This window comes from Cnephaeus nilssonii, assembly GCF_951640355.1.
Source record: "Cnephaeus nilssonii genome assembly, chromosome: 1".
NCBI lineage: Eukaryota > Metazoa > Chordata > Mammalia > Chiroptera > Vespertilionidae > Cnephaeus > Cnephaeus nilssonii.
Window position 1 is genome coordinate 117,615,434 of NC_137072.1, and position 27,640 is coordinate 117,643,073.

A 27,640-nucleotide genomic window follows, 5' to 3' on the forward strand; every position below is an offset into this window, starting at 1 on the left:
AGCATGGCGCTCAGCATGGCACCAGCACACACAGGTGCTCAAGCAGCAGATGGGATGCTTTTAGGACCTGGGGTGGGAAGATGGGGTGGAAGGCTAAGGACGTGGGCCCACACGAAAGCGTGGACGTGCCCGTGGACAGCAGCACCGTTCTGAGTGGCCAAAGGCGGGAACACTCAAAGGTGCATCAGCAGGGGATGAACAAAGTACGTCTCCTTGTCTTAAAACGTCGCCGTAAACAAGAGCCGGACAAGAGCCGGGCCTTGTGGCTGCCCTTGTATGAAATGTCCACAAAGGCAGGTCCGCGAATGCAGAAGCAGACTAGGGCTCCGGGGCGCCGGAGGGTGGGGAGCGACCGCCGATGGGCACGGGGTCCTTCGTGGGGTGACGAAGGTGGCCTGCAGTCCGGGGTAGTGGCTGCACCACCTGGTTACGATGTGGGAACACGGAGTTGTGCGTTTTGAAAGAGGCTCTATGGTGTGCGAGTGACACCTCAATAGGGGTTATTAACAGGAGACGTGGGTCGGTGCCCGCCACGCCAGCCCCCACACCCCCCGTGCCCGTCCCAGGCCTGTGGTTTCTCCAGTGGCGGCTCCTCTTGCACCGAATTCCTGGAGAGAGCTGTTCCGTTGCCAGAGCCTCGTGGCCTTTCTCCACTGCACCTGCATCCGGGCCGTGGCCGTGGCCGTGGCGCTGGCGTGGCTCACTCTCCTGTGCACATGCCTGAGCGACCTGCCCTCTGCCCGCCCTCGCCTGGGCTGCAGACGTCCTCCCTCCACTCACTCCAACACCCGATAGCCCTCTCTCAGAAAGCACTCTGAAGAGGAGCCCCTCCCACCACCCCACTGCCACCAGGTCCCAGCCACGGCCCCTCAGCGGGTCCCCACTTCTGCCCTCGTGCCCCCAGTCCATTCGCCCTGCAGCCACCAGAGTGGCCCTTAAAGCCTGAGGCCAGATCACGGGACCCCCCCACCCAGGCACTGGCTCCCATCCCAGAGAAAACAAAACATCTCGCACTGGGCACAGGGCCTCCCTGGCCCCTGAAGGTGGGTGTTTGAAACGAGAAGATTGATGAGCTTCTGGTTGGACTGATCAACAAGACAAGCAGAGGCCCAGTGTTGGTCAGAGAACTCACCTACTGCGCTCCAGCGCATCTGGAACCGTGCAGAATACCACACCCCCCGCCACCCGGGGGCTCTGTCAGGAATGCAAGGGCTAACCGTTCAAACCGTCGGGGTAATTCTTCAACAGAATACGGTAATTTCTGTAGGTGAAGAAAAGCAGCTTTGACACAAGGAGTGGGTTTAATAAGGTCAAAGGACACAACACGTGCAAAACAAGTCTATGTCCTCGTTACCATACGGGAACAGTTGTAAAGTTAAACTTAGCAATTACGTATGCAATAGCACTAAAGATGGTGCCGTACGTGGGGTGCACAGAATATGTGCACTGGGAACTGTCGGGTGTAGATGGCGGTGAAAGGTCTGAGTGTGGGGGAGACGGTTCTGAGTTCACAGCTGGGAGGACTTAGTGTCGTCAAGATTTTTCAGAGCCTGTATGGACTCAGCTGTGCCCCTCGCCCAGGTGGCTGTATTTGGAGGTGATGAAGGATAAATCAGGCCATAAGGCTGCGGCCCGGATCCCGCAGGACCGTTAGAGGAGGAAGAGCTACCCAGCATCCTCCCTCCCTCCCAGGAAGAGAGGCCTCACCAGGAACCAGCCCGCCGGCACCTTGATGTTGGACATCTGGCTCCAGAATTGAGAAAAACCTTTCTGTGGTGATGGTCGCCTGCACAGACCGACAGCCCCACACTGGTCTGTAGATCCAGCGTAATCCCAATCAAAACCCCGGCTTTTTTGCAGACTTTTATGAGCTGATTCTAAAATTTATGCAAGGAAACTAGAAAAGCCAAAACAACTCTGAAGAAGTAGAAAATAAGTATTGCAAAAGGGACTCACACTCCCTTTCAAGACTGACTTGAGCCCGGCTGGTGTGGCTCAGTGGTTGAGCATCGACCTATGAACCAGGAGCTCAGGGTTTGATTCTCGGTCAAGGGCCTGTACCTGGGTTGTAGGTTCGACCCCGGCCATCGGAGCATGTGCAGGAGGCAACCAATCAATGTATTTCTCTCACATCAATATTTCTTTCTCTCCCTCTTCCCTCACTTCCACTCTAAAAATCAATGGAAAAAAATATCGTTGGGTGAGGATTTAAAACCTCCCAAGTAAAGATTCCCGGGGAACGGCTGCGGAGGGAGCCCTTGCTGCTGGCGGGGACCCAGCATGGGTGCCTGGTTCACCCCGAGGTCAAGGGGGACCCGGGAAGCTGCTGCTCACGCGAGCCGAGTGGCAGGTGGCGGAGGTGAAGGCGCTGGTGCCCACGCTGGACAACTGGTTGGTGGTGGAGATGATGGCGGTGCCGACCAAGATGCCCGACAGGAGGCTCATCTCGGCGGCACAGGCGCTCGGAGCAGCTGACAACATCAGAAGCTGGTTGGAAGCGACGGCTGTTTTCGTGAACGCGGAGCATGTCAGTGCCCGCCACGAAAGGACTGGAGGCCGCCCGGCGCGTGCAGGTGTTCGGCCGGTTCACCGTGGTCCTGCACGTCCTCACTGCCACGCCCGGACCAAGGAGGCGCCGCTGCAGGGGGCCCTGGCCGAGCTCCCCCTCCTCAGGGACCCTGCCCCCTGGACGGACATGGAGGCAACTCTCGCTCCGTCGTGGGGTCAGGAGGACCTTTCATGCAGGCGCAGCAACGTCTGATGAAAGAAAAGGAGATGAAAACCCACGAGGCCTGGAGAGACTCCGGCAGGAGAGGCAGCTGCTGGGCACACAGCACAGGCAGCGGGAGTTCCTGGTGGTTTCCGCCGTCGGGTAACATCAACTGTGGGAAGACCACGCTGATCAAGGCTCTGACGGGTGACAGCGCCATGCAGCCCCGGGATCAGCTGTTCGCGAAGCCTTACATCACGGCGCACGCAGGTGCCCTGCCGTCCCTCATGACCATCATCTACATGGGCCATTGGCTTCCTGTCCCACCTGCCCCATAGCCTCATGAGCCCTCCGCCACCCTGCAGGACAGGGCCCCTCGGACGTGATCCTAAACGTGAGGGACGTGAGCCACCCGGAGGCGGAGCTGCGGAAGGCCAGCGTGCTCACTGCCCTGCGCGGCCTGGGGCCGCCTGCGCCGCTGCGGGACTCTGCTGGAGGCGCACAAGGTGGACCGGGTACCGCCCATCGGGGCTACATGCCCTGGCCGTGTCTGCCCTCCGCGGGCTGGGCCTGGAGGAGCTGAAGGCTGAGCTGGAAGCGGCCGTGCTGAGCGCCACGGGAGGCGAGTGGTGACCCTCTGTGTGCAGCTGGTGGGGCCGCAGCTCAGGGAGGCCACGGTGCGGAATGTGCAGGTGGTCCCTGAGGCAGGCGTGGCCGATGTCACCGTCGTCAGCAACACCGCCTATGGCAGGTTCCGGAAGCTCTTTCCAGAATGATCTGCGGACAGTCCTCCCAGCCAGAGACGATGCAGGTCCCGCCTCGGTGTTGTGGCCGGAGGTTGGTGGGCAGATGTCCGGGTTCTGACCCCGCCAGGTGGTGCATCGGGGTGGGTGCCTCGTGGGGACCAGCCTCCCTCCAGACGGTTCGGCTACAGGACGCTCCCCCTCGGTCCTCGAGTCTGTAAATCAGCCTTTGTCCGAAGGAAACCAGACTGAGGGCCTTGTGACCAGAGCAGGAAGTCAGTTCTTGCAGCAAAACTGTGCAGCGTCGGCCACTCCAGGTGCCGAGAGCCCCCAGACCAAGGCCTGGACCCCAGACTCAGCTGCAGAACCGACTGCAGAACCTTCAGGTCCTGGATACTCATGTGCTTCTCAGAGACCAGCGAGGAGCTGAGCGCATTGCGAGGGAGCTGCTCAGGGAAGGGAGTCTCTCCTTTCCTCACGCTGAAAGCATGGATGTGATCTTCCCTTAGACCCGTGGTCGGCAAACTGCGGCTCGCGAGCCACATGTGGCTCTTTGGCCCCTTGAGTGTGGCTCTTCCACAAAATACCACGGCCTGGGCGAGTCTATTTTGAAGAAGTGGCGTTAGAAGAAGTTGAAGTTTAAAAAATTTGGCTCTCAGCCCTAACCGGTTTGGCTCAGTGGATAGTGTCGGCCTGCGGACTGAAGGGTCCCAGGTTCGATTCTGGTCGGGGGCATGTGCCTCGGTTGCAGGCGCGTCCCCAGGGGGCGGGTGTGCGGGAGGCAGCTGATCGATGTTTCTCTCTCATCAATGTTTCTATCCCTCTCCCTTCCTCTCTGTAAAAAATCAATAAAATGTATTTTTAAAAAATTGGCTCTCAAAAGAAATGTCAATCGTTGTCCTGTTGATAGTTGGCTCTGTTGACTAATGAGTTTGCCGACCACGGCCTTAGACTGTGGTCACCATCGCACGGCTGTTCCTCACATCGTCCCAGATCATCCGCATCCTGGGATCACAACGAATAGCCTCGACCTCTCCTCACCAAAAAAAGGAAAAGGTTCCTACAAGAGCAAACAGGTAATCCAATCAGAACGGGCCGAAGACGTGAGTAGGTGCCGTCAGCACATCCCTGCTGCATCCGAAGGAGCGGACATCAGGCGCCAGGAAAACGCCTCTGCACCCCACGTGGCCCCAGTGCACCCGCCCACTCACCTGCTCCGGAACCACAGCACCAGGCTTGGCAGAGTGCGCCCAGCGGGACCTCGTGGCTGCTGTCGCTGGGGAAGATAGGGCCTTGGGAAGCTAGGTGCACTGCAACACCATGGCTGTCACCCCACTTCCAGGCATCCCTCAAGCACCACCGTCCATCACAGGCAAAACTCGGAGACAGACCCAACGCCCATCACGAAGAGCTAAGGAACAGCGTGTGGCTTGCTGTGGGTTCGCTCAGCCGCACGCAGGGGACCTGGCTCACGGCACCGACAGGCACAGGACTTGTTGAAACTCAAGACGCCCGGGAGGGAGCTCCGACCATCAACAGTTGGGGTGGGATGGGGCCGGTCTGGGGGAGACACAGGTGACATCTGGGGTCTGGGAATGCTGCAGCTGGGCTTGGGAGTTACAAGTCCACGTTTATCAAAACTCATTGTGTTGTTTAAAGTCCGTGTTCTCCGTGTATGTGGTCTTTACATTAAAACCCCACAGTGAGCTGATGACCAGCAGGCTGTGTGACGCAGACGAGGGTGCCCAGCTGGTGCGGCCGCGGGTGCCTCCTCACTGGGTGGCGAGCCCGGCGCCCTGCTCCGGCCAGCTGCCGCATCCCCGGCAGCCAGAGGTGTGGCCACGCCCACTGCCTGCACACAGGCTAACCGAGGTGTCCTCTGGTCTGGTGGGCACTCCCAGCAGCGGCAAGGACGAGGTCCAGCGTGCCTGGCCTGCTGTCAGAGCCACAGCCAGTGTGTGCTGAGGGCCAAGAACCGGCCGAGCCGCTCGGGCGGGATGACCATCCCTGCGGGATGCTGGCGGGGAGGCCTGCTCGGGGTGACTGCAGGCTGTGCACCCATCTTTACTTCGAGGAGGGAAGAGGCAGGGACAGGCTGGAGGGTGATGGGGGACCCTGCTCACAGCTGCCTCAGCGTGGCCAGGCAGCCGCAGGGCGGGCAGGCAGGCGCGGCGGCCACAGACCACGAGGCTGCTGCGTGGCCAGCTGCAGGGCCCCTGCTGTGCCGGGCTCCCCTGAAGCAGAGCACAGCGACCCAGGCGCAGGTTGGGAGCAGGACAACCAGCACCCAAGGGTGGGGGCCAGGGGAGGGTGCAGCAGGCAGGGGCCAGGAAGCAGCCAAGGGCGGGGGGTGCAGCCCAGGTGGGGCTGTAAGGGCTGTGGAGACCACCTGTGGCTTTAGCAGGCCTCGAAGGAGCAATGGGGGTGCAAGTTAACCCCAGAGCATGTCAGGGTCAGGTGCTGGGCGGATGGTCCAGCTGCGTCTGAGCCCCACTCTGGCCGGTGACAGAAGCTACACCATTAGGAGGAATTGGCCAAAGCAAGCGGGCAGCTTCTGGGCCAGCTGAGGGTGGGGCCCTCCACAAAGGGAGTCCTACCTGAGGCTGCGTGCAGCCCGACCCCGCCGCCCCGGCCCCTGGCGTGTGCCGACTGGGGCAGGCCGGACGGTGCGTGACCCAGCGCCCGGTCCCTGCCCAGCAGCGTCTGAGGAGGAGCACGGCTCCAGTGAGGCCTCGCGGCTGAGGGGGTGGGGGTGACGCCGCCTGCTCCCAAGTTCAGCAGTTGCCTGGGGGACGGAGGGGGGAAGGGGCCCCTGGACAGCGCACTGCTCAGCAGGGGACACCCCTTCTTCAGGAGCCTGAGACCCAGGGGACCCGTAGCAGGGGCCACCTTCGAGCTGCTGACTAACGAGGTGGGAGGTGGGGGGTGAGGACAGCAGACAGGGTCAAGGCGTCAGGAAGGCAGAGCAGCTTCCACTCACACGGAAACGAGAAATAGAAACCCTTTTATTGACATGGTTACATGTACAGTTTATTAGCTAAGCAACATCCACATGCAACTGAGCACTAAGCACAAACCTACGGACAGCGGCGTCGGCTACTCGGTCCCCTGGATCCCAGTCGTTGCGGTTACTCAGCTGGACGTTTGTCTGTGACAACAGCGTTTGGAGCTGAGTGTCACCACCACGCAGGCCTCGCAGATGGCCACGGGCCCCACGGGGGGCACAGCCACGCAGGCGGGAGGCGAGCCGTCCATGCGAGGCGCCACCACGCAGGACCCGCCTGCTCCCAGGGCTGGTCACGAGCAACAGGGAGGAAACTGTTTCTGAAACGTCCTCGGGTCTCCCTGGTGTCCAGTGGGTCTCGAGTCTCCGGAAGGTGCCGGAAGGTGCCGGTCCTCCCCGGAAGCATCAGCTAGTCGACTCCCGTTACCAAGTCCTACGATCAAGTGTGGCTCCAAGTACAGGCCGCTCCCTCTCCTTCCTCTCCTTCCTCTGCTCCTAAGCGTCTGCTGTTGCTCACGGATCTTTGGTCGCAAGAAACAGGCACTGCGAGGCAGGCGCCGCCTACATGATGTACACCTTCTCGGCCTGGGAGAAGTGGAAGACCTCTTTGGTTCTCGGGCAGACCACCTTGTCGTCTTGGCGGATGGAGAGCAGAGACTGCGCGAGAAGACGGACGCATGAGGACAGACCACAGCGACCAGGCACCGAGCCACTTCCTGCAGGTGCCCCTCAAGCCCGCCCCCCGCGGCCCCGCTCACGTTGTAGCCGTAGACGTAGCCGTTGGGCAGCATCATGGGCGGGTTGTTCTCGTTCATCACGTCGCCCGAGATCTTGCAGACGAGGCGGGAGTTGGCGCAGTGGGCCATGGGCAGGGGCTGCGCCAGCTTGTTCAGGGAGCGGCTGCACACGGGGCAGTCGGGGCTCCTGGAGCTGCCGTCCTCCTTGTAGCACTGCCTGCGCGCGGGTCAAGGAAGGGTCACGGCCCGGCAGGAGGCGGCACAACTCTCCCCCGAGGCGGGCACCGGGCTCGGCAGGAACGCAGCCCGAGGCCGGTGCAGGCAGAGGCCACCCGCCCCACAGGCGGGCCTGCCCAGCGTGCCAGCGTCAGATGACGAGCAAGAGGCGCACAGCCCTGATGGGTCCTGGAGGGGACCCCGTGCACTGAGGGACCCACAGACCAGCGCGGGCCCGGGTCAGCTCTCTGGCCCAGGGGGGCTCCGCTCTGGGGAGCATGCCCACTGGGACAGCAGACACCGCAGGCCCCGGAACCCACCGGAAAACTATTCTAAACGGCCCAGTCCCGCTGCCAGAGGACCCGCACGCTTGCTCTCCGTGGAGGGTGTGTGGCAGGGCAGGTTTCTACGACGGCCGGCGCCACCGGGTGGGGCCAGCACGTGGACTGCACGCGTGACCAGGGCAGAGGCCGCAGCCAGAAGGATACGGAGTCTTGATGGCCGAGAGGCCGGCCTGCAGCGTGAGGGTGAACACGGAGCTGTTCCCCAGCTGGTGCAGCCGGTAGTTGTCGTACCGGAACTGCTGGATCAGCATCCTCCACCGGGCCGGGTCCAGCAGGTCCTGGGAGGGAAGGCAGAGCTGGGCCACCGGACCGGCCCCTCCCCCACGGGCGCTGAGGGTGGGGTCCCGCGGCCTCGGGGCACGGATGGGTCTCCGTGAGCCCACAGTACAGCGCTGAGCAAGCTGGAGCCTCCCGCTGGGAGCAGTGAGTGAACGGAACTCCTCCTTCCAGGAAGTAAAGGCTAAGCCTGGCCGTGTCTGCCCCTACAGTGATCGAGTTACACTCAAAGGCAGGGGTCCTCAAACTTTTTAAACAGGGGGCCAGCTCACTGTCCCTCAGACCGTTGGAGGGCCGGACTATAGTTTAAAAAAAACGAGGAACAAATTCCTCCTGTGCACACTGCACATATCTTGTTTTGAAGTAAAAAAACCAAACGGCAAAAACACCCGCATGTGGCCCGCGGGCCGTAGTTCGAGGACGCCTGCTCAAAGGCGTGTGTGTGTTTGTGGGGGGGCACACAGATGAAAAGGGAAATCCCTGACGTCAACCCGGGAGACCTGAGACTTGTCAGGTGCGCGACACCCCAAGCCCAGCAGCCACCACGCCGCCCTCCCTGCTCTCGTCCCAGCACAGGGCCCGCAGGTGGAGCCGCGGCCGGGCCCGCGCCGGAGGGCAGCTCTGTGCCTCCTCCCGGCCCTCTGCTCAGGCCTCGTCCTGCCTCTCGTGTGGCCATCACACGCCAGGACTCCCCGCCAGGCCAGGCAGCTGCACACGGCACGGGCTCGGGCCTCCAAGCCGCCCGTTCTCTCCGGGACTCCGCAGCCTCAGCTCTACGCTTCCTGTGCTGGGAAATGCCTGCTTCCTGGGCCAGGGTTCTCCCGTGGCCGTGGCCGTGGGCCGTGTTGGGAACCCCAGGCAGCGCCACCGCCAGGCCCCGCAGGGAGGAAGGCACAGGCCCCGCGCGGGACACCTGCTTCCAGGGCAGGTCGGCCTTTCTGGCCTGAGAGCTTCCTCCAGAGCAGGGCAGGGCTGTGTGGGGTCCAGACTGCGTGTGGGCTCCCCACCAGAAGCGCCAGGACCCGTGCCTGGGACGGGGAATTCACGGGGAGCTTCCCGATGCCCTGTGGAGGGGCGGGGCCGCCAGAGGCTGGCTGGCCCCTGGGTGTGGCCCCGCCTGGGATGGGAGAGACTGCAGGGGAAGCGCTGGGGCAGCAGTTTCAAGGCCGACAGCAGGGCTGGTTCAGCCCCAGGAAGGAAGTCACTTGGGTCCCAGGGCACAGGCAGGGCGGGAGGAGGTGGGCCGAGGGGAGGGGCTCAGAGCTCGCGGCCGCTTCCTGACGAGCAGCGTCCACACCCACCCCCACCCCCAGCCTCCAGGACGGCGAGAGACACTGCAGACGTGGGACGGACACGCGGCTGCACGAAGCACAGGAGCGGCTCTGGACGGGGACAGGGGGCGGAAGGGCGCGAGGGGCGGGCGCGCTTACCTTGTAGGGGGAGATGTGCGTGTCAGGCGGGAAGGCCAGCATGCCCATGACCTGCCGGACCTCGTCCAGCTGGCTCCCCTCGGCCTGGCTGAAGTGTTTCCGGGCGTGTCTACGAGACAACGGTTGTTCTGCTCAGTCTGCGTCCGCCTTCCAGAGCCGGAGCGCAGGCTACCCTCAGTGACCTGGGCCGGGGTCTGCGGGAAGCGCAGCTCGCCGGGGCCGACCCCACCCGAGGGACCGGGATGGGACAGTGTGAGATGCACCAGTGAGCACCCCCCAGAGACACCGGAGACAGTTACGAGCCCTTCCGGGACCCTGGTCTACACAAACCCGGACCCCAAGGACCCACACTGCACCCGGACCCGGTGACAGGACGGGTCCGCCCTCCCGTGCGCCCGTCTCGCTGCGTACCGCACAGCGTCCAGTCTCTTGTTCTGCCGGATGAGCTCAATGAACTCCTGAATCCTGAGGCTGAACTCCAGGCAGCTCTGAGGGCAAAGACGAGACAAAGGCTTCACCGGTGGTTCAGGGCCCGGCCTCTCCTGGCGCAGCCTCAGCAAAGCACGGTGGGAGCAGCACTGCCACCCTGGCCTAGGCCCTCGGGACAGCGGGGTGGACCCCACAGGTGTGGCCAAGGTGAGAAGCTGCCAGCTCACCCAAGGCTGCTGGGCCCCCCGAGGTCAGAGTGGGGACAAACGTCCTGGTGCAACAGGTGCCACGCGGGGACAGCTCCCTCTCTGCATGGGCCCTTCTCCTACCCGCTCCCCCTCCCGGTCGCCAGCCTCAGAGCCACAGAATCAAAGCCACACCCACCCTGACCTCCAGGCTGTCCCACACCAGGGCTGGGGGGGCGGGGGAGGGGGAGGGGGGAGGCTGGCCTAGGCAGAGTGTGAGGGAGTCAGGAGCCCCAGGACTGGCCAAGGCCGGCTGCGTGTCTGACAGGTGCCAGCCCACAAGCTTCACGTGACATTCTGGGGGCACCAGCACCCCATCAGCAGGGTCCTGGTACAGACACCCGAGCATTAACGCCGAGATCTCAGTGACACCCAGCCCTGTGGGGGGAGGGGAGCAAGATGACTTGTGCAACCTAAGGCGACAAGCTGGCGGCGCCGTCTCCGCGAACTCCCCCGCTCCACCGGGAAGCGGAGTCGTGGGAACGGAACAGGAGGCAGAGCCACGGCTCCCTCATCCTTCGAGTTTCCCAACACCCAGACCCCAGGTGGCCTGACTGGAGACCACCCACAGCAGGTCAGGTCAGCCCCCACGTCCAGATCTGCTCACTGCTCACTGCTCACCGCTCACGCGTGCTTCTCCCGCCCGGACCTCCTGGCTGCAGGCAGCCCCAGCTCAGCAGTGTCTCAAGCCCCATCCCTGTGCCACGGACCACGTGGCACACCACGGACGCGCTGCCCAGACCCTGGGGCCAGCAGGCAAAGATGCGAGAGCCACTTACCTGGTGCCCACACGCCACTCCACAGCAGGCTCCCTGCTCTCGCCCTGCCCCACGCGCACGGGCGGGCCTGTCCCACGCCCCACGCCTGACCCGCCTGGGTGAGGCAGGTGCGGGTGCTGAGTGGCAGGGGTGGCGGGGACCGTGGGGAGAGAACGGCCCGCCTCCCAGCCTCTCAGGCTAGAGCCCCCGAGGCACCAGGGACAGCTCCGCGCACGGACGCGCTCCATCGTTTACGAGGCGCTTTGCTCCCAGGCTCACTTTCAAACACAGCAGCTCCTGACTCGCCTCGTCTGGTAACGCTGACGAGGGGCCCAGGAAGGCTCTTCTCTGCACCCATCACCCGAGAACTGTCCCACTGGTCAGGCCCACGGCGTGTCAGGTGAGGACCGACTGCCGGCCGCTCACAGGTGACTGTCGGAAGCACCGTGGTTGGGTGACCGGGAGCACGGACCACGGACCACGCCTGTACTGCCGTGGCTGCCAGACACGCAACGCCACAGGGCTCTGCGCACACGGCCTCAAGTGTCTGGAGACCCCGGTCAACGCACCAGGCACTAACCTGGCACCTCCAGCTACGTGACACTTGAGCCTCCGAGCGCCTTCCCTCCTCCAGCCTCCTGCCTGCCCTGCAGACCCCGCTGGCCCTGGCGTGACCCTCCCGCCTGCGTGCACACATGCACACGTGTAGAGGCAGTCGGGTGCCCTGATCTGTCAGTCGACATCTATGAGCATGTCGCTAGGACGTTAGGGTGTCTCCCAAGCATGCTTCGTGTGACTGCTCTTCCAAGTTCACCGGCCGCCGGGCTCAGCCTGGCCCGCTCGCCCACACTGGCTGCGGGGCCCGTCTGAGAGCACCGAGGGGCGCCCTCGCCAAGCAGCCGTGGGTCTGGGAGGCAACGGGCTCGCAGGGACAACTGTCCAGACGGAAGCCCATTTCCTTCCGACCCGGTTCCCGCTCCGCGGGCAGCACGGCTGTGGGAAGGCGGGGGCGGGGCGGGCGGGTGTTACGTACCAATTCTGGCTTTCCTCTTATGGTTTCCATACCAAGATCCTCACTCTCCTTAGGGGAGCCACTGGCCACTCTACTTTTCCGTCCCGGCTTCGCGTCATGCTCGCCCTGGCGGCCCTGAGTGGCAGAGAGTGTCACCCTGGCTGGTCACCAAGTGCACAGACAAGCTCACACGGGAGGGGCAGGCGCTCGGGTGAGGAGACAGAGACAGGCTTTCTGACGGAGGCGGAGGCGGGCGGGTTAACGGCTAACGTGTCTGCGAGCCCCGGAAGCACCTCTCCACAGCGTGCGCGGGGTCGGTTCACAGCTGCTGTGGGTCTACACGAAGCTGCATTCGCGAACCCCGCCCGGAGCTCTGCACCCTGCAGGCTCCCTCCACCCGGACGATGCAGGCGGCGGGACGGGGCTCCAACCCCAGCGGCACCCACGCTGCTTACACGTGGCCGCCACTGGCTCCCTCCGAGCCTCATGCTTAGAACATCGGTCCAAACCCCAATGTAGAAGGGGGTGCGCCACCCGAAATATCAAAACCCCGCACCAAACCCAGCAGCCCCGCAGGTGTCCGGAACTAACACTCCGAACCAGCAGGCCAGGTGGCACCGCCTCAGCCCCACCCACCGAAGCCCCGCCCCTGGAAGCCCCGCCCCCGGGAGCCCCGCCCCCGGGAGCCCCCCCAAGCACCTTCATCTTGCGCAGCCGGGACTTGTTGTCGTGGCACCAGGCCAGGCAGGTGGCCGTCTCGCGCCTCTCCAGGGACTCCTCCACCTCTTTGGCCGTCAGGAACATCTCGATGTTCACCAGGTCCTTGGGGGGCAGCGGTGCACGCTCAGGGCACGGACCCCTGCACCCGGCCCCTCTCCCAGGGCCCCGCACCGGCCCGGCCAGGACCCCTGTGATGGCGCATTCGCACCAGTGAGCCCCCCGCCCAGCCAGCCGTCTGAAAGGGAAGGAGCTGAGGCTGGCCCAGCCCACCCTTCACAGGAAGCCCATCCCTCACTTTGTGTTGTTGCCTGAGGACTTACACCGGAGGTTTTCTAAAAGGGGCCAGAGGGGATGGGTGGGGGGGCCTCGGCTGCGGTTCTGGGCGAGCCCAGCGGCGCAAGGCGGCAGGACCGGCACCAGGCCAGGCCGCGCACCCAGGCTCGGACGTCAGAAAGGCGCCCCTGGAGGGAAACGGACACTTAGCGGTAAATGTCCGTCCACCAGGATGGGCTGCGGAACGTCCGACAAGAAGGCCCTGGGCTCGGGAGAACCAGCTCGGAGCGCCGCTGGTCCCGCGCGGGACCCCGGGGCCCCCCGACCGGTGAGGCGCTGTCAGGGCTGAAGCTCGGGAGGCAGGGGGTCCTGGGGGGCGGTGTGTCCCCGAGGGGGAAGGGGCTCCCCGAGGGGCTGGGCCCAGAGCGTCCCTGCCGAGGGCAGAGCCGCAGCCGAGGTGGTCCACCGGGACATACGGCTGAAGACACTGCTCTCGAGTTCAAAGCGTGGCCGTTCGGCAGAGTGGGTCGTGGGCAGCGCCTTGGACCTGGAAGGACCGGGCAGGCACACGCCCTGGCCCTGCGCCTGTCCCACCGGCGCCCCTGGAGGGGCGGATGGAGAGCGAGCCCCGCCCTGGAGAAGGCCCCACCAGCCAGAGCAGCGCACAGCACAGCGAGGGGGGGGTGTGCCCAGGACACCCACCTCGATGCCGCTCTGCCGCGCCAGCTTCACGGCCGTGTTGTAGTAGCCGCAGCGCAGCAGGTGCTCCACCATCATGCGGTCCATGCGCTTCCGCTTCCACAGGCTGGCGGCCGCCGGCTGGTCGCTGCTGTGCTCCTTGAGGTGCTCGATCCTGCGCTTGCACAGCTTGGCGCTCTCGTCCTCGGCCTGGATGGACTCCACCGCCTGCGGCGGGGGCGGGCGCTCAGCGCGGAGGCCAGCGGCCACCCCACCGTGGCGCCTCCCGCCCCGGGGCCCGCACCTTGCGGGCTGTCGGCCTAGGTGTCCTGCAGGGACTGCTGAGGCACTGCCACCACATAGAATTCAGTGTCACAGCTCCCTAACCGACCTTCTATCGTTACAAACTGACCTTTACCTTTTACCAACCCTCTTCCTTAAAGTCAGTTTTGTTCAAACGAACACGGTTGCTCTGCAATGTCCTAGCCTAGCCGTCCACACAGCCCGCCAACCGCGAGGAGTGGACGGCGAGTCCGGGCACCCCCTTCCCACAGTCGTCACTCTTGGGGGCAGCCAGCTGCTGTCAGGGTGTCTGCCACTCTTCACAAGTGGCCTCTCTCTCTCTCTCTCTGTCTCTCTCTCCCCCTCTCCCTGCTTTTAAGGTCAGTCTCAGGGTTTCACCGTTTTGTTTACTGCTTGGGGCCATGGACGGCAAACTCATTAGCCAACAGAGCCAAAGATCAACAGGACAACGATTGAAATTTCTTTTGAGAGCCAAATTTTTTAAACTTAAACTTCTTCTAACACCACTTCTTCAACATAGACTCGCCCAGGCCGTGGTATTTTGTGGAAGTGCCACACTCAAGGGGCCAAAGAGCCACATGTGGCTCACGAGCCGCAGTTTGCCTACCACGGGCTTAGGGTATGAACTGGCCCTGCTCTGTGTCTCTGCCCACCGCCCGGCAACTACTGCGTCTGCTCCCGCCTGCCCTCCTCCGGACCTCTGCATCCTGCTGCTCCCGCCTGCCCTCCTCCGGACCTCTGCATCCCCGGCTGCTCCCGCCTGCCCTCCTCCGGACCTCTGCATCCCCGGCTGCTCCCGCCTGCCCTCCTCCGGACCTCTGCATCCCCGGCTGCTCCCGGGGCTCCCAGCCCGCCTCCCGGCTCACTAGTTCTCACGGCAGCTGTCTGATGCACAAGTGCTCAAATGTGTCGTAAGCAAACACTTGAGTTTTTCATGTCATTTGTTTTTTCATTTCTTGAAGTTTTATTTGGTTCTTTTGAAACTGAGTCACTTGATCTATTTTCTGCAGAAACTTTCAAGGTGCTCTTTAGTCCTTAAACACAGCGAGCCAGGGTCTCTGACAGCTGCCGAGTCTGAGTCTGCGCGGCCCTCGCTGCACTGTCTTCTGCCGGTCCGCGGCGCCCGGTGCCAGCCCGGCACGTGGAGGATGGGACACCCCTCACACCTCAGAACGGCGCTCTCTGCCGTGTGAGGGGTGTCCTTGTGGGACAGCTACCCCAGTGGAAGGGCGGCAACGCCTTGCTGGGGGCGTCCACTCCTGGGCCCCCCCCCGGAGGGCAGTGCTCAGGGCCCGGGTCACTGTCTGCCAGGCCCTGGAGGGGTCCCGTGCGCAGTGGCCACCACGGCCTCCGCCCCTGCTCCCCTCGGCCCCGTCCTCCTGGGGAGCCCTCCTTCTAAGGAGCTCTGATATTTTAAAGTGTCTCAGTCTGTGGGTTGTCTCAGTGGGCACACCAGTGCCAACGCCCTGCCTTCCCACAAACAAACGCCCGCGTGCTGTTCTAGGTGAAATTCCAACTACACCCCCGCCCCCGTCCGGCTGCGTGGGGGCTCGGGCACGTGGAGCCAGGACGGCCGGGCCCCAGGAAGAAGGGACTGGGAGCTGGCCCGAGGCTCTGAGTGCAGGTGGCAGGGAGGGCGCCCGTCAGCACAGCCTCCGCTTCGGGCCACGACCCCCAGCCCTCCGGACAGCGTGGCGGGCAGGCCCGGCCCAGGACCAACCTTCCTCTTGAGGACGCTGAGCTTCTCCACCACGCCATCCAGAAGGCTGACCACGGAGTCCACGGCAGGGCAGCTGCTCAGGGTCTTCTCCAGCTCGGCCACCACCATGGTGACGTGGCTTGTCTCACGGTCGATGTTTTTCTGAGCAGCTCGGAAGCGTTTGTTCAGTGTTTCGTAAGGCACCTGGAGGGGAGAGGGGGGCTGACCCACCAGTGCCCCGGGCACTCCCTTAGGAGACCCGAGTGGCGTGGAAGATGGCACAAATGGAGGCTCCCTCAGTTCCTGAGCGCAGAGACCAACGCAAACCGCCCCGGCCGGGTGGCTGAGTTGGTTGGAGTGCCATCCCGTTGCCAGAAGGTTGCCAGTTCAACCCCCAGTCAAGGTGCGTATGGGAGGCAACCGATTAATCCTTCTTCCTCTCTCTCCCTTCCCCTCTTCCTAAATTCAATAAGCCATATCCTTGGGTGAGGATAAAAAAATTTACAAAGCAAACCGTCCCCACACCCTCAGAGCTGGCAGAAACAGGGGTGCCACGGCCAGCTTCGCCGCCGGGCCTGGATGTCCAGACAGGAAGCAGGAGGCGCTGTGATCTCACCTGCAGTCCGTCCCAGTCCCCAGTCCCGCGATTTATACCCTAAGGTTAGAGTCAACTTTACCTGTTTACCTTCTGACGAAAGAAATCACTGAGAATCTGGTGCATGTTGGGGTGCAGGCACCCACTGCTACACAGAATTGCAGGTGGGCCTGAGGCCCAGTGTCCACGGGGTACAGCGCTGGCCCACCCTGGGGTCACGGCGCCTCACGCTCCTACAGCTGCAAACACTCCACCTCAGCGCCCTCCTCTGGGCTGAGCCAGCCCTGCACCTCCCTCCCTCACCTCCGAGTGGCCCTGACCCGTACTTCCTGCCCCACCCCTCCCACGCAAGGACTGGCCTGCACTGGCCTTCTGCCCCCCCCCCCCCCCCCGCCACCGAGCCCAGGACCTTGGGTGTGTCCAAGGTCAGGGGTTGGCTAGCCCCGCCCCCACAGGAGCTCCTGGAGTCGGCCTCCCTGGCCGTGTGGGTGCTGAGCCACGTGGCAGCCGCTCCTGCCGCTGCTGCCCAGCCTCCGCCCAGGGCACCAGCCCGGCCGCTCAGCGCTGCCCTTCCCACAGCCACCCTGTGGGTCCCACAGCTCCTCCCCGGCTCCTCCCCCCAAGGGCTGTGGCCAGATGAGACAATGGATTCCAGACGCTGACGATTCCCACACGGCCCACCGTCACAGAGCAAGGGAGACAGGGCAGCCCCAGCCGCTCAGGGACCCAGGGCCGGCACCCCCCACGCCGGAGGAAAGGACTCCGAGGAAGGCCTCAGCCACGCCAAAACCAACAGCCAACGAGGCGAGACATCGGAGACAAGGAACAGCGGTGAAGGAAGAAACCAGTGAGACACAGTCAGGCTGAAGCCCGACAGAGAACACATGCTGCCTAAATGGACGTGGTAACGTGGCTAGAGATGAAACAGACTGGAAGAATTCAAACCCAAGTAAATAAAAATGGATCCTGAAAGGCACAGGCAACACAATCAAAAGTGGCCAAGGGGACCCCATCGAACTGAAACTGCCGAGAGGGAAGCAGCCCAGACTACACAGAGAACTCCTACAGCGCAACAAAACCCCGGGCAGAGTCTCCACAGACACTCCCGTCCCCGGGCAAGAGGCAAGTGAGAGGCGCTCGGCGTCACTCCAGGGAAGGGCGTTGGACCCAGAGAGCAGTTCACACCCACTAGGACGGCACCAGTGCTGGCGGGATGCGGCCCAGACCCTGCACGCTGTGGCGGGCCGCCGTGGTGCAGCCGCTGAGGAAACAGGCATGACCGGCCCTCCCACTGGTAGGCGCACAGAAAAGGGAACAGCCGCGTGGACTTCCTAGTAAGCCTGCCTCCACACGGACGGATTCCCGCCCCCAGAGCACAGACCCTGTGTCCAGCTGCTGTCGGTCAAACCGTGGACGGGACTCCGGGGACACAGGCCAGCTGTGCCTTTACGGGAGGCATTCCCGGTGAGCGCACCTGTCAGTCCACACGGGGCTGCTGGAGGGTCCCGTGCCCCTCAGAGACCTCTGCAGCCCTGCACAGAGCTGAGAGTGGAGGAGCCCGAGGGTCCAGCTACGGACGAAGGGCTCAAGAAAATGTGGTCTGGCCTGGCCGGTTGCTCAGTGGTTAGAGCGTTGGCCCTCGGACCGAAGGGACTGGGGTTTGAGTCCCAGTCAAGGGCATGTACCTGGGCTGCAGGCTCACTCCCCGCCCTGTGGGGGCATGTGCAGGAGGCAACCAGTCAGTATGTCTCTCACATGGATGTTTCTCTCCCACCTCCTTCCCTCCCTTCCACGATCTGAAAAAAAGCGATGGAAACCATCCTCCGGTGAGGATTAACAGCAACAAAAAGACAACACGACCCATGCACAGTGGCTACCGCTCAGCCCTAACAGGCAGGACACCCTGCCAGAGGCTGCGACGTGGCGGCCCTGGAGAACACGGCGCGGACGAGCTGAGCCTGTGCAGCCAGCCACTTCCATGAAGTCCTGGAGCTAGTCACATCCAGACGGAAAGGGAGATGGTGGGTGCTGGGCCGCGGAGGGTTGGGGAGCTGTTGTTCAATGGTGCCATGGACCCACGATGCCCCCCATAATCCTAGCCCCGACAAGATGGGGCCTCTGGGAGTGATAAGTCACGAGGGTGCAGCCTCATGAATGGGATTAGGGCCTTAGCGGGGTCCCGAGGGCGCTCCCTCTCCGCCACGCCGGCCTCCTGCAATTGGAAGCGGCCTCCCCAGAACCAACCACGCTGCCCGACCTTGGACTTCCAGCCCCCAACCGCGGCGTCTCTGGAGTGACCGCAGCCTGAGCGGCTCACACCGCTGTTTTGGCTGTTCTGGCTCCTTGCATTTCCCTAAGAATTTCAGGATTGGCTTGTCAATTTTTCTGCAAAAAATTTTCTGCAAAAAACCAGCTACAATTTTCTTATGGCTTGTGCTGAATCTGCAGATCAATTTGGAAAGTATTGCTATTTTAACAGTAGTCTTACTCCTAAATATTTCATTCTCGGTTTCCTTTTTGATTTTCATTTCTAAGGTATAGAAATGCCTCATATATGGACTCTGTATCCTGCTTATCAGTTCTACTAGGCGTCCACTTCTGAGAATTTCCCACATACAAGAGCATTTCACCTGCGAATAGCTTAGCTGTTCCTTTTCGACCTGAATGCCTCGTTTCTTTTCCCTGCCCTGACCAGGCCCTCAGGACGCTGCACAGCAGCGGCGAGAGGGACACCGGTCGGTGCCTGATGGCAGGCAGAGCGTGGTACCAACTGTGGGTTTTCAGACCCCTGACCAGGCTGAGGAAGCTCCCTGGTTTGTTGAGTGTTTCCGTCATCGGAAGGTGCCGAGTTCGGCCGAGTCCGTTTGCCCGTGGCCGAGGTGAAGACAGTGGCTCTGCCTGGGCCGTCAGGACGTCTGCGTGTGAACCACCTGGATTCCTGTGGCCAGTGAAGCCAGCACTCCTTTCACTCCCTGGTCCGATTCGACTCCCCAGCCTTTTGTGGGCGATGACTGGCACCTCTACTGATTCACTCTGAATAACGGCCACCGTTTTCGTGAGCTGTGTCTGGTTCTGGTGTCAGGGTGATGCTGACTTCCCAGGACAAGCTGGGAAGCGTTCCTTCCTGTTTTGGGAAGAGTGGGTCGAGGACCCAAAATAACCCTTTAAGCACAGAATTCACCGGTGAAGCCATCTGTCCTGGGCTTCTCTTCAGGCCACGTTTTCTGTGAATCTCTTCAAACGTTATAGGCTTATTCATGCATCGGTTTTTATATGATTCAATTCCGCACTTTGTCCCGTTTGTGCCGTGTCCAACTCCACGAGAAAGAGAGGTCTTGGATCTTCCTCTCAATTTGAATCAGCTCTTTCTAGTTCATATTTGGTGGGTTTTTTAGGTTTGTTATTTGCTTTTAAATTCTGATTTTACCTTATCTGCTCAACCGGAGACTTAAGTCTGCCTGACTCAGATCTACTTGGTTTTTCCTTGGTAACTGGTCGCGTTTCAGCTTTTAAGATGATGGGCTTTCTCCAGCCAGCGATCTGTTTCTCCAGCATTCCTCCCTCCCCACCCCGCCCCAGTGGCTCTGAAAAAGAACCCTTCCAGTTTTCATAACTGAAACGGGTCCTGGCAATGCGCGGCTGAGACCTGCACAAAACATCTGTGCTCCCGCCAGGGCCGCACGCCCCTCCCACAGGGCGGTTTGCTCCAGTGCCCAGCTCCCAGCTTCTGCAGTGTCTGCTGGGGCTCTCTGAGGAATTTGCTGACAAAGAAATGCATTTCACTCGTCATCACAATGCCTTCAGCCATTTCTCCCAGCACAGGAAGGATTTCCCCAAGGCATGAGGCCTTTTATCTTTCCCGATTGAGAAACTCAGAAGAGGCTTCTAAACATCTGTCACAAAGCCAAACACACCTCCCAAGGTGCTGGCGGGGCCCGGCAGGCAGTCCGCGCCCCCCGACGCCCTGGAGAGCTGCCTCTGCTCTGGTGTGCGCTCGGGACAGCCTCCAGCCCGGTGGCTGCGTGCGTCCTGAGCCGACCTTCCCAAGCACGGCACGCTCCCCGAGGGAGGCTCACCACGGACAGCAGCGGTTCAAACCCCGTTTTAAACAGGCTCCTTGAAAAATGGCAGGTTTCTGGTCCGTGTCCAGGGGTGCGAGGAGACCAGCTCAGAAGGCAGAGCGGTCGGCACCTCCACGCTCCTCTCGGTGCGTGTGCGGTCGTCCCAGCACCGCCCGCCGTCACCTGCAGGGCCTTGCCATTTTCAGAACGGGCCCTGAAGTAAAACAACACGAGCCACATCTCCCGAGTGGGCGGGTGTGCACAGCAGCATGGCGCCGACCACTGCCGCCGCGGGCAGGGCCAGGCCACCCTCCAGCAGGCCAGCGCCCCCCCCCGCCGCTAGGACGGCTCACTGACCAAATCCAACACAAACCCCGTGGGCACCCATGTCGAGTGGCATAAGTAACACCAGCACAGCTTGCTTCCTCACTTTAAAAAATGTTTACTGATCTTAGAAAGAGAGGAAGGGAGAGAGAAACATCGAGGATGAGAGAACCTTTGATCGCCTGCCTCCCACACGCCCCCTACTGGGGATCAAGTCTGCAACCCCGGCATGTGCCCCGACCCGGAAGCACACTGGCGACCTCTCGGTGCACAGGACATGCCCAACCGACCGAGACACACCGGCCAGGGCACTTCCGGGCTTTTATCTACTGTTGTTTGTTGGTTGGTTTTTTGGGGGATTAATCCTCAACTGAGGGTATTTTTTCCATTGCTTTTCAGAGAGTGAAGGGAGGGGGAGAAACAGCGATGTGAGAGAGATACATCGCCAGTTGCCTGCTGCACCCGCCCCAGCCAGGGTGGGGAGCAAACCCGCAACCTAGGCACGTGCCCTTGCAGGGGAATCGGACCTTCGGTGCACGGACCGATGCTCTAACCACTGAGCCACCAACGAGGGCTACTTGTCAGATAAGAAAGATAAATGGAAGCAGCCACTTTCCGTCAAGGTGTTACTGAAGCGCTTCACACCCCACTCTGGTGTCAGGCAGGGTCCAGCCCTCGCTGCCGCTTCCTCGTTGTAAGGAAGGGATTTCTGACCAAGCACACAGGCAGGGTGCCCGCACAGCTGCCATGGTCTGCAGACGCAACAGGCAGCCTCCTTCAAGGCTGCTGGGGACGCCGCGCCCGCGGCGAGGCTCTGCCAGGTGCTGTGAGCAACGGGCTTGGTGCAGTTATCATGTGCCGTTACCGTGCTGACCTCTCAGTCCCCGCATCCTCCCCAGCTAGTTGGCTTGTGTTTAACGGTATATACACAAGTGACGTCTCAGCCATCCTAACAGTGACGTTTGCTTCTGTTTCGATTCTTCCTGCTTTGGACAGAATTGCCAAAGTAGTATTGAAGAGTCTACTTTTAGTTGAACAGTTATTCCTTCTCTGCCCCCCTCCCCCCGAGCTTTAAGCCCCGGTTAGAGAGAGACAAAGCAGCAAATGCAGGAGATGGTGGGTTTTCAGTTTAAGTCGGTGGCCTCTGGGAAGGGCCCCTGGGCAAAGACCAGAGCAGGCGAGCGACTAGCTGTGTGCCATGTGGGGGAGGGTTCTGGGCAGAGCAAGCATGTGCCAAGGCCTGCTTTGGCAGGGAGGCCTGGGTGGCTCAGTCCCAGGGCAGCAGAGGAGGGGAGGGGAGGGGAAGGGAGGGGAGGGGAGGGGAGAGCAGGAGGGCCTGGGGACACTGCAACTCTGGTTCCAACCCAAGGAAGACCAGAAGCCCCCAGAGCCAGGAGGGAGGGCAGAGAGGACCAGCAGCTGGAGAACAGGGCTCAGGATGGGCAATCAGCGCTGTCAGAGGGGGAAACTGAGGCAGCGGGGAGAACCAGGTGCTGCAGCAGTAGGCAGGAAGGTGTGGGCCCCAGCACAAGCTGCCGGGACGGGCAGTTCGCCCACCAGGTCGGGCGGGGGGGGGGGTGAGGGGACGAGGTGAGGAGGCTGTGCGCTGAGGGTGGAGGCGGAGGCGGGCGGCCGAGCGCCACCTGGAGCCTGTGGGCCGCAGTCAGGACTGGCGGCCAGGCCGTCAGCACAGCTGGTGCTTTCCTCCAGGCTGAACGTTACTTTTAAACCTTTATATGTCCCCTTTTTTCTCCCACCGACCCCTTCTAGCCCGTCCTGCCCGGGCTTAGTTGTTAACTATTAGTTTGCAGTTGAAACAGTAGATAATTCTTTTTTTCACAGGTTTTCAAAATAATGGTCTCCGGGTATAAAGACTCTGGAGCAGTGGTCGGCAAACCGCGGCTCGCAAGCCACATGCGGCTCTTTGGCCCCTTGAGTGTGGCTCTTCCACCAAACACCACGGCCTGGGCGAGTCTATTTTGTGGAAGTGGCGTTAGAAGAAGTTTAAGTTTAAAAAATTTGGCTCTCAAAAGAAATGTCAATCGTTGTACTGTTGATATTTGGCTGTTGACTAATGAGTTTGCCGACCACGGCTCTAGAGCATGTTGCACCTGACACACCCACCAGCCCGCTCGGGCCTCACGGCAGGTCAGCCCCCAGCCCCCAGCCCTGCTCCGCCCGAAGCCCCTCGCGGGGAAGCTCAGGTGCTCTCGCCAGTGCCGCCCGCTTTGCTCTGGGGCGACTGTCCTCCTGGCTGCTCCCTGGTCCTGCTGACCTGCAGCCCCGGCACCCGGTGGCCCTTCAGTCAGCACCTCCGTGTGGCTTTGGGAACGCCCTGAGTCACGATGCTCCACGGGGCTGAGTGCCAACGGGGTAGAATCAGCCAAGACTGCAACACAGCCACAAGCCCTCCCAAAACACGAGCCACGGCCACCCCCCGCCACTGCACCCCCCACCGCTCCCCAGCCCTCCCACCGTCCCACACTTGCCTCGCCTTCATCCTGGTCGATAAAGGCTCTGAAATGTACTGTCCACGCGGTCAGTGCCTCCCTCCCACCGCCGGAGCCGCACCAGGACAGGATGCACTGGCCTTTTCCTTTACGACACTCCGGCACCCCCACAGTGCCCGCGCTCAGAGGCCACCCCCCAGAGCCGCAGAGGAGCCTCGGCGAGGCCTGTGCCTGGAGCCCAGCCCGCGCCCTCTGCCTCCGTCCCGCACTGTGAGACACAGGCCCCGAGAAGCAGGACCCGTCTGGGCGTGTTACGGGGAGCGCAGGAGAGCAGAGCCCTGAGCCAGGGACGGCGGCTGCGGCCACCTGCCCGCTGGGGGCTAGCACTGATTCCAGCTGAGCGGGCCCGGCACGGGGAGCTGGGCGTCAGAAAGCCCTTCTTCTCCTGACGAGACGCTGTTTGAGAAAAAGACTAAACGCAGCACCTGCAGCGAGCGGGAGGCCTCCCCCACCCAGCCTGCACTCCCCAGGAAGGCCAGGCTCGCTCCGGGCAGACACCTGCGGTCACACCTCCGGGCACTGTGAGGAAGATAGCGGCAGGCTCAGCTCTTCCGAGAAGGCGTTTCACCTGCGCTCCGGCCTGCGGGTCTGGGAGGACAAGGCAGTGTGGGCCGTGCTGGTGGGAGGAGCCCAGCGCGGTGAGGTCTGACAGGCTGGAGGCGAGGAGAGGACGGGAATTACGCTTCAGGGGCCGTGGGCCGGAGAGCAGCGGTCTGCACCGTAGGGCGGCCACCCTTTGAGGGAGGGACGCCTGACTTTGTACGTAAAAAAGCCTACAGCAGGAAGAAGTGAAGACCCAGCTAGGCCACCACCCAGGACCCCGCACACCAGGAGCAAAGCCCCCTCCCACCCGTTTGCCTCATGCCCACACGCCATGCTCCCCGGTGTTTCTCCAACTAGAGACCACATACCCCCAAATCCAGCCACGGCCAGGTGTGCAAAGCTGCCTGCAAGCTACAATCTTAGGCACGTAGTTGTCACCCAGATTCTGTGACAAGAACAAACCGGGCTTTGGAACCGCGGGGCAATACTTGGTCAAAAGACTGTCACCAAATTAAAAGCACAATTTACACGTTCTGGTAGAGAAGTCCTCTACAGACCCACACCCCCCAGCCTGCACCGTGAGGAGGGGACTGAGCTGGGTTGCTGAGATGAGGCTCCAGGTGAGGACGGAGGTGGGCCCCGGTGACGCGAGGAGCCAGGACCCAGAGCCAGGGGCCCGGAGGCCGTGCCAGGCCCTTCTCCCGGGCGGTGCGGACCACCCAGTCTGGTAGTAACAAAGAAGGTCTCTAAGATGCTATTTGACGTCAACTATCTGAAGGGAAGAAATAAAATATACCAAAATATTAATGGGATGATTAGCAGAATAATTTGGAGAATAAACAGTTACTTTTGTAATCAGAAAAAACTATCAAAAATAAAACTAGTTCAAGATACTGGGATAGGCACCCAAGTTTCTGTCCTGTCCGTCCGCGGAGGCCTGAGGGGCATGACCCACACCCGACACCCAAGGGCCCTCCAGGGTAAGGACACAGCCAGGGCCCGAGCACGAGGCTGCGTCCCCCCCACCCCACCCTTCGAGGAACATAAAACCAGTCCCTGAAGCCAGACGTCCCTGGTTCTCATGGGGTGGCTTCGTCCCCAGGGCACATCGGGCCGGGTCTGGAGACCTGAGGCCACACTCCTGGCATCTGGTGGGTGGAAGCCGGTTGTGCTGAGCATCCCACAGCCCCCACAGCAAAGCAGCACCCCGCCCAAAAGTCTGCAGAGGTGGAGGCCCGTGCCATCCACCCACCTGGCAGGATCGGGTGCCAGATAAGGGCAGGGGCAGCAGCACCTCACCACAGCTCCTTTCTCTCCTGGGTACTCAGGGGCCCCAGGCCCTTCGGCTGGGACACACCTGCCCCAGCTGCAAGCGTGAGGACTCTCATCCCCATTAGCCTGCGGGACACACGCCCTTGGAGCAAGAAGCACAGCGGCACCTTCCAGCACCATCCGGTACCTTCCGGCACCATCCGGCCCCAGCCCCCTGCCCTCCCTCCTCCTTCCGAGGTGGGCATTGTGTCCCCACCCTGTGCCCTGGGCCTGGACCCCGCAGGGCTGCACAGCTCAGCCATCAGCTCTTCCAAAGTCCCGCTAAATCTATGTTAACAAACATCCAAATCAAAGGCCCCTATTTCCCAGGGAAACGTCCTTATCCACTAGGAATCAGTCCTTCTAGGAAAATGTTAGCTCGGCGGGGACACTGACACGCGCCCACAGAACAGGAAGGACTAAACGGGCCTAAACCAGGGAGCAAGCGCTGGAGGCAGGGCCTCTAACTGCCAGCACTCTGCCTTTAAAATCGATCTAAAAAAGAAGTTCCACTTCTTCACAGAGCGGCGAGCTCACGTGAAACGACACGCACCGCTTCTCTACCTGTGTGCCCGTGCACAGCTATTTCCATCGCAGGCTACTTAACAACTGCGGGATCAAGCCACAGCGTGACTACGAAGTGACGGGGGAGGAGACACCATTTCCTGTCTGTGTTTCTGTCACCAGCCAGGTCCAAAAAGGACCCCCAGTGCTGACCTTCGAACCTTGTCTATCAGCTCAGATGACGGCATGATGGTGGGCGAAGACACAGGCCAGCAGGTAACAGTCCCCACTAACGCGGGGCCTCGGTGGGCCGCACGCTGACACCCACACCCTGACAGGGTCCCCTCCTGCCCGACGGCTGGTGACAGAAGAGCAGGGCCCGCGCCCGGCACGGCTGGCTCCGTGGGTCTCTTCTAATATGAGGTTCCCCCATTTCACGCTCAGGTGACAGGGGAGTTCCCGGTACCTGCCTCCGAGGGGAGTAAACATCGTGGAGCCTGAGGCCTCCCAGCAAGTGGTGAACAGGGGGCAGGCCTCCCAGCCACCGGCCCCCACTACCACCGGCCACCTCGAGGGGGACCCAGGGAAGGAATCCACAGCTCTCCCGGGAAGGCTGTGCCCTGACCCGGAAAGGAACTTACCCCCAGGTGCTCCCACCTGATCCTTCACGGGCACAAGCCTCGTGCTGGGAACACCATTTCACCTGATGGAATGCGCCTTGGCTAAGGGGCCACCCAAGGTCACCCAACCGGCAGCCAAGTGGCAAGGGCTGTATTTCAGGTTTGGTACCCCCCCCCCCCCGCAGAATGCGTTCCCATTAGCTAGTGGGGCTCTCCTTGCAACTCCCCTAATTAGTGACCGGAAGCCCAAGCCCACACACACCGCCTTCCGACACAGCACAGGGAGGGAGCTGGCCACCCGCGACCCCCCACGCAGAACCCCGGCCTCCACCCCGGCCCCGTCACCAGCCCGCCCGCCGCCACAGCCGCAGAGGGCAGCTCAGGCTGGTGCCGACGCCGGGGCCACAGGCGGCCTCGGAGGGCGAAGCCGGCGGCGGGCTGACCCGCTCCCCGCCTGCCACGAAGCCCTCGCAGGCCGGGCGGGACGGCGGCCGCCACCACGCGCCACACCTGCGCGGCCGGCCCCGCACCCCGCCGACCGAGAGGGCCCGGCCCCCTCGGACCCCGCAGACCCCAGAGGCTCCGCCCGCCAGCCCCGCAGACCCTGGGAAGCCGGACCCTGCACACCCCGCCGCCCCGCAGGCCCCAGACCTGACTACCCCCAGGAGCCCGGCCCCCCGAACCTCGCAAACCCGAACCCCGCGACCCCACGCCCGCAGGCCCCATGGACCCTGCCCCGTGGACCCCACACCCGCTGGCCCCGCCGCCCTCGGGGAGCCGGACCCCGCCGAACCGCAGGCCCCAGACCCCGCCGCCCCCGGGGAGGCCGACAGCCCCGGACCTCAGAGACCGGCCCCGCAGACCCGGGAGCCCGGCCCCAGACCCCGCCCTTCATCCAGGGCGCGCCCCCTCCCCCCGCCGCCACGGCCCCCCGGTCCCGGCCAGGCGCGGCCGCCCACCCGCAGACCCACCTTGAGGGTCGGGTACTCCTGCACCTTCAGGGTCATGGAGAGCTGGGCGGCCGACTCCTGCACCGCCATCTTGCGTCGGCCAAAACATTAGCGGGCGGAGGGGAAGCGCCGCGCGGCACGCCGGGTAGTGATGTTGCGGAGCGGGGCGGGGCCGGGTGGGCGGGGCGACGCGTCCGCACCAATCGCGTCCGCCCACCGGCCTGGCGGCGGAAGAAGGCGCGGCCGCGGCGTGCGCGCCGAGAGGCGTCCGGCCCGACCAATCACCGCCGGCCTGTCTTTCGTCCGGCCAATCAGCGGGAAGACCAGTTGGGCGGTTCTCTCCTTGAACTAGGGGCGGGGCAGGGTGGCCTCTTGGCCCCTGGTTGCTCCCGACCGACGGGCCGCCGTGGGCTGTGCGCGGCCGCCCGCAGCACCCGCGGGTGGAGAGAGATGGGGACGGAGTCGCTGGGGCTGGGACCCATGGGGGCGCGGCTGTGGGGGCGAATGGTGTGGGGTCACCCGCGGAACAGCCCTTAGGGGCCGGGACCCCTCCCGGCGGGGACCCCTCGTGTCAGTGCCTCCGCAGGAGGTGACCCCCTTGTGGCGTGGCCCTCCGGCGACGTGGCCAGAATGTCTGCCTGCCAG

At 62.7% G+C, this 27,640-nt stretch overlaps 1 protein-coding gene and 1 pseudogene across 4 annotated transcripts; one reads left to right on the forward strand and one right to left on the reverse strand.

Moving 5' to 3' along the window:
• The first annotated feature begins 1,411 nt into the window (after nt 1-1,411).
• Nucleotides 1,412-5,165, forward strand: LOC307096470 (putative GTP-binding protein 6; annotated as a pseudogene). The gene is made up of 3 exons: nt 1,412-1,479; nt 1,582-1,649; nt 2,224-5,165. The product of its transcript is annotated as a putative GTP-binding protein 6 (transcript).
• A 1,273-nt stretch (nt 5,166-6,438) lies between these two features.
• MAEA (macrophage erythroblast attacher, E3 ubiquitin ligase) lies at nt 6,439-27,305 on the reverse strand. 3 transcript variants are annotated; one of them, XM_079796168.1, is made up of 10 exons: nt 27,017-27,305; nt 15,599-15,781; nt 13,600-13,803; nt 12,604-12,726; nt 11,926-12,039; nt 9,872-9,948; nt 9,461-9,569; nt 7,899-8,032; nt 7,216-7,411; nt 6,439-7,114 (listed from the first exon to the last, which is right to left on the reverse strand). In XM_079796168.1, exons 1-10 carry the CDS (start codon nt 27,083-27,085, stop codon nt 7,019-7,021), a joined length of 1,305 nt encoding a protein of 434 aa, XP_079652294.1. In that variant the 5' UTR covers nt 27,086-27,305; the 3' UTR covers nt 6,439-7,018. The 3 variants fall into 3 exon arrangements, with proteins under 3 accessions (XP_079652294.1, XP_079652296.1, XP_079652295.1); XM_079796170.1 differs by lacking the exon at nt 27,017-27,305 and adding an exon at nt 16,255-16,507; XM_079796169.1 differs by lacking the exon at nt 11,926-12,039 and having other exon boundaries at nt 27,017-27,304.
• Nucleotides 27,306-27,640: the final 335 nt, after the last annotated feature.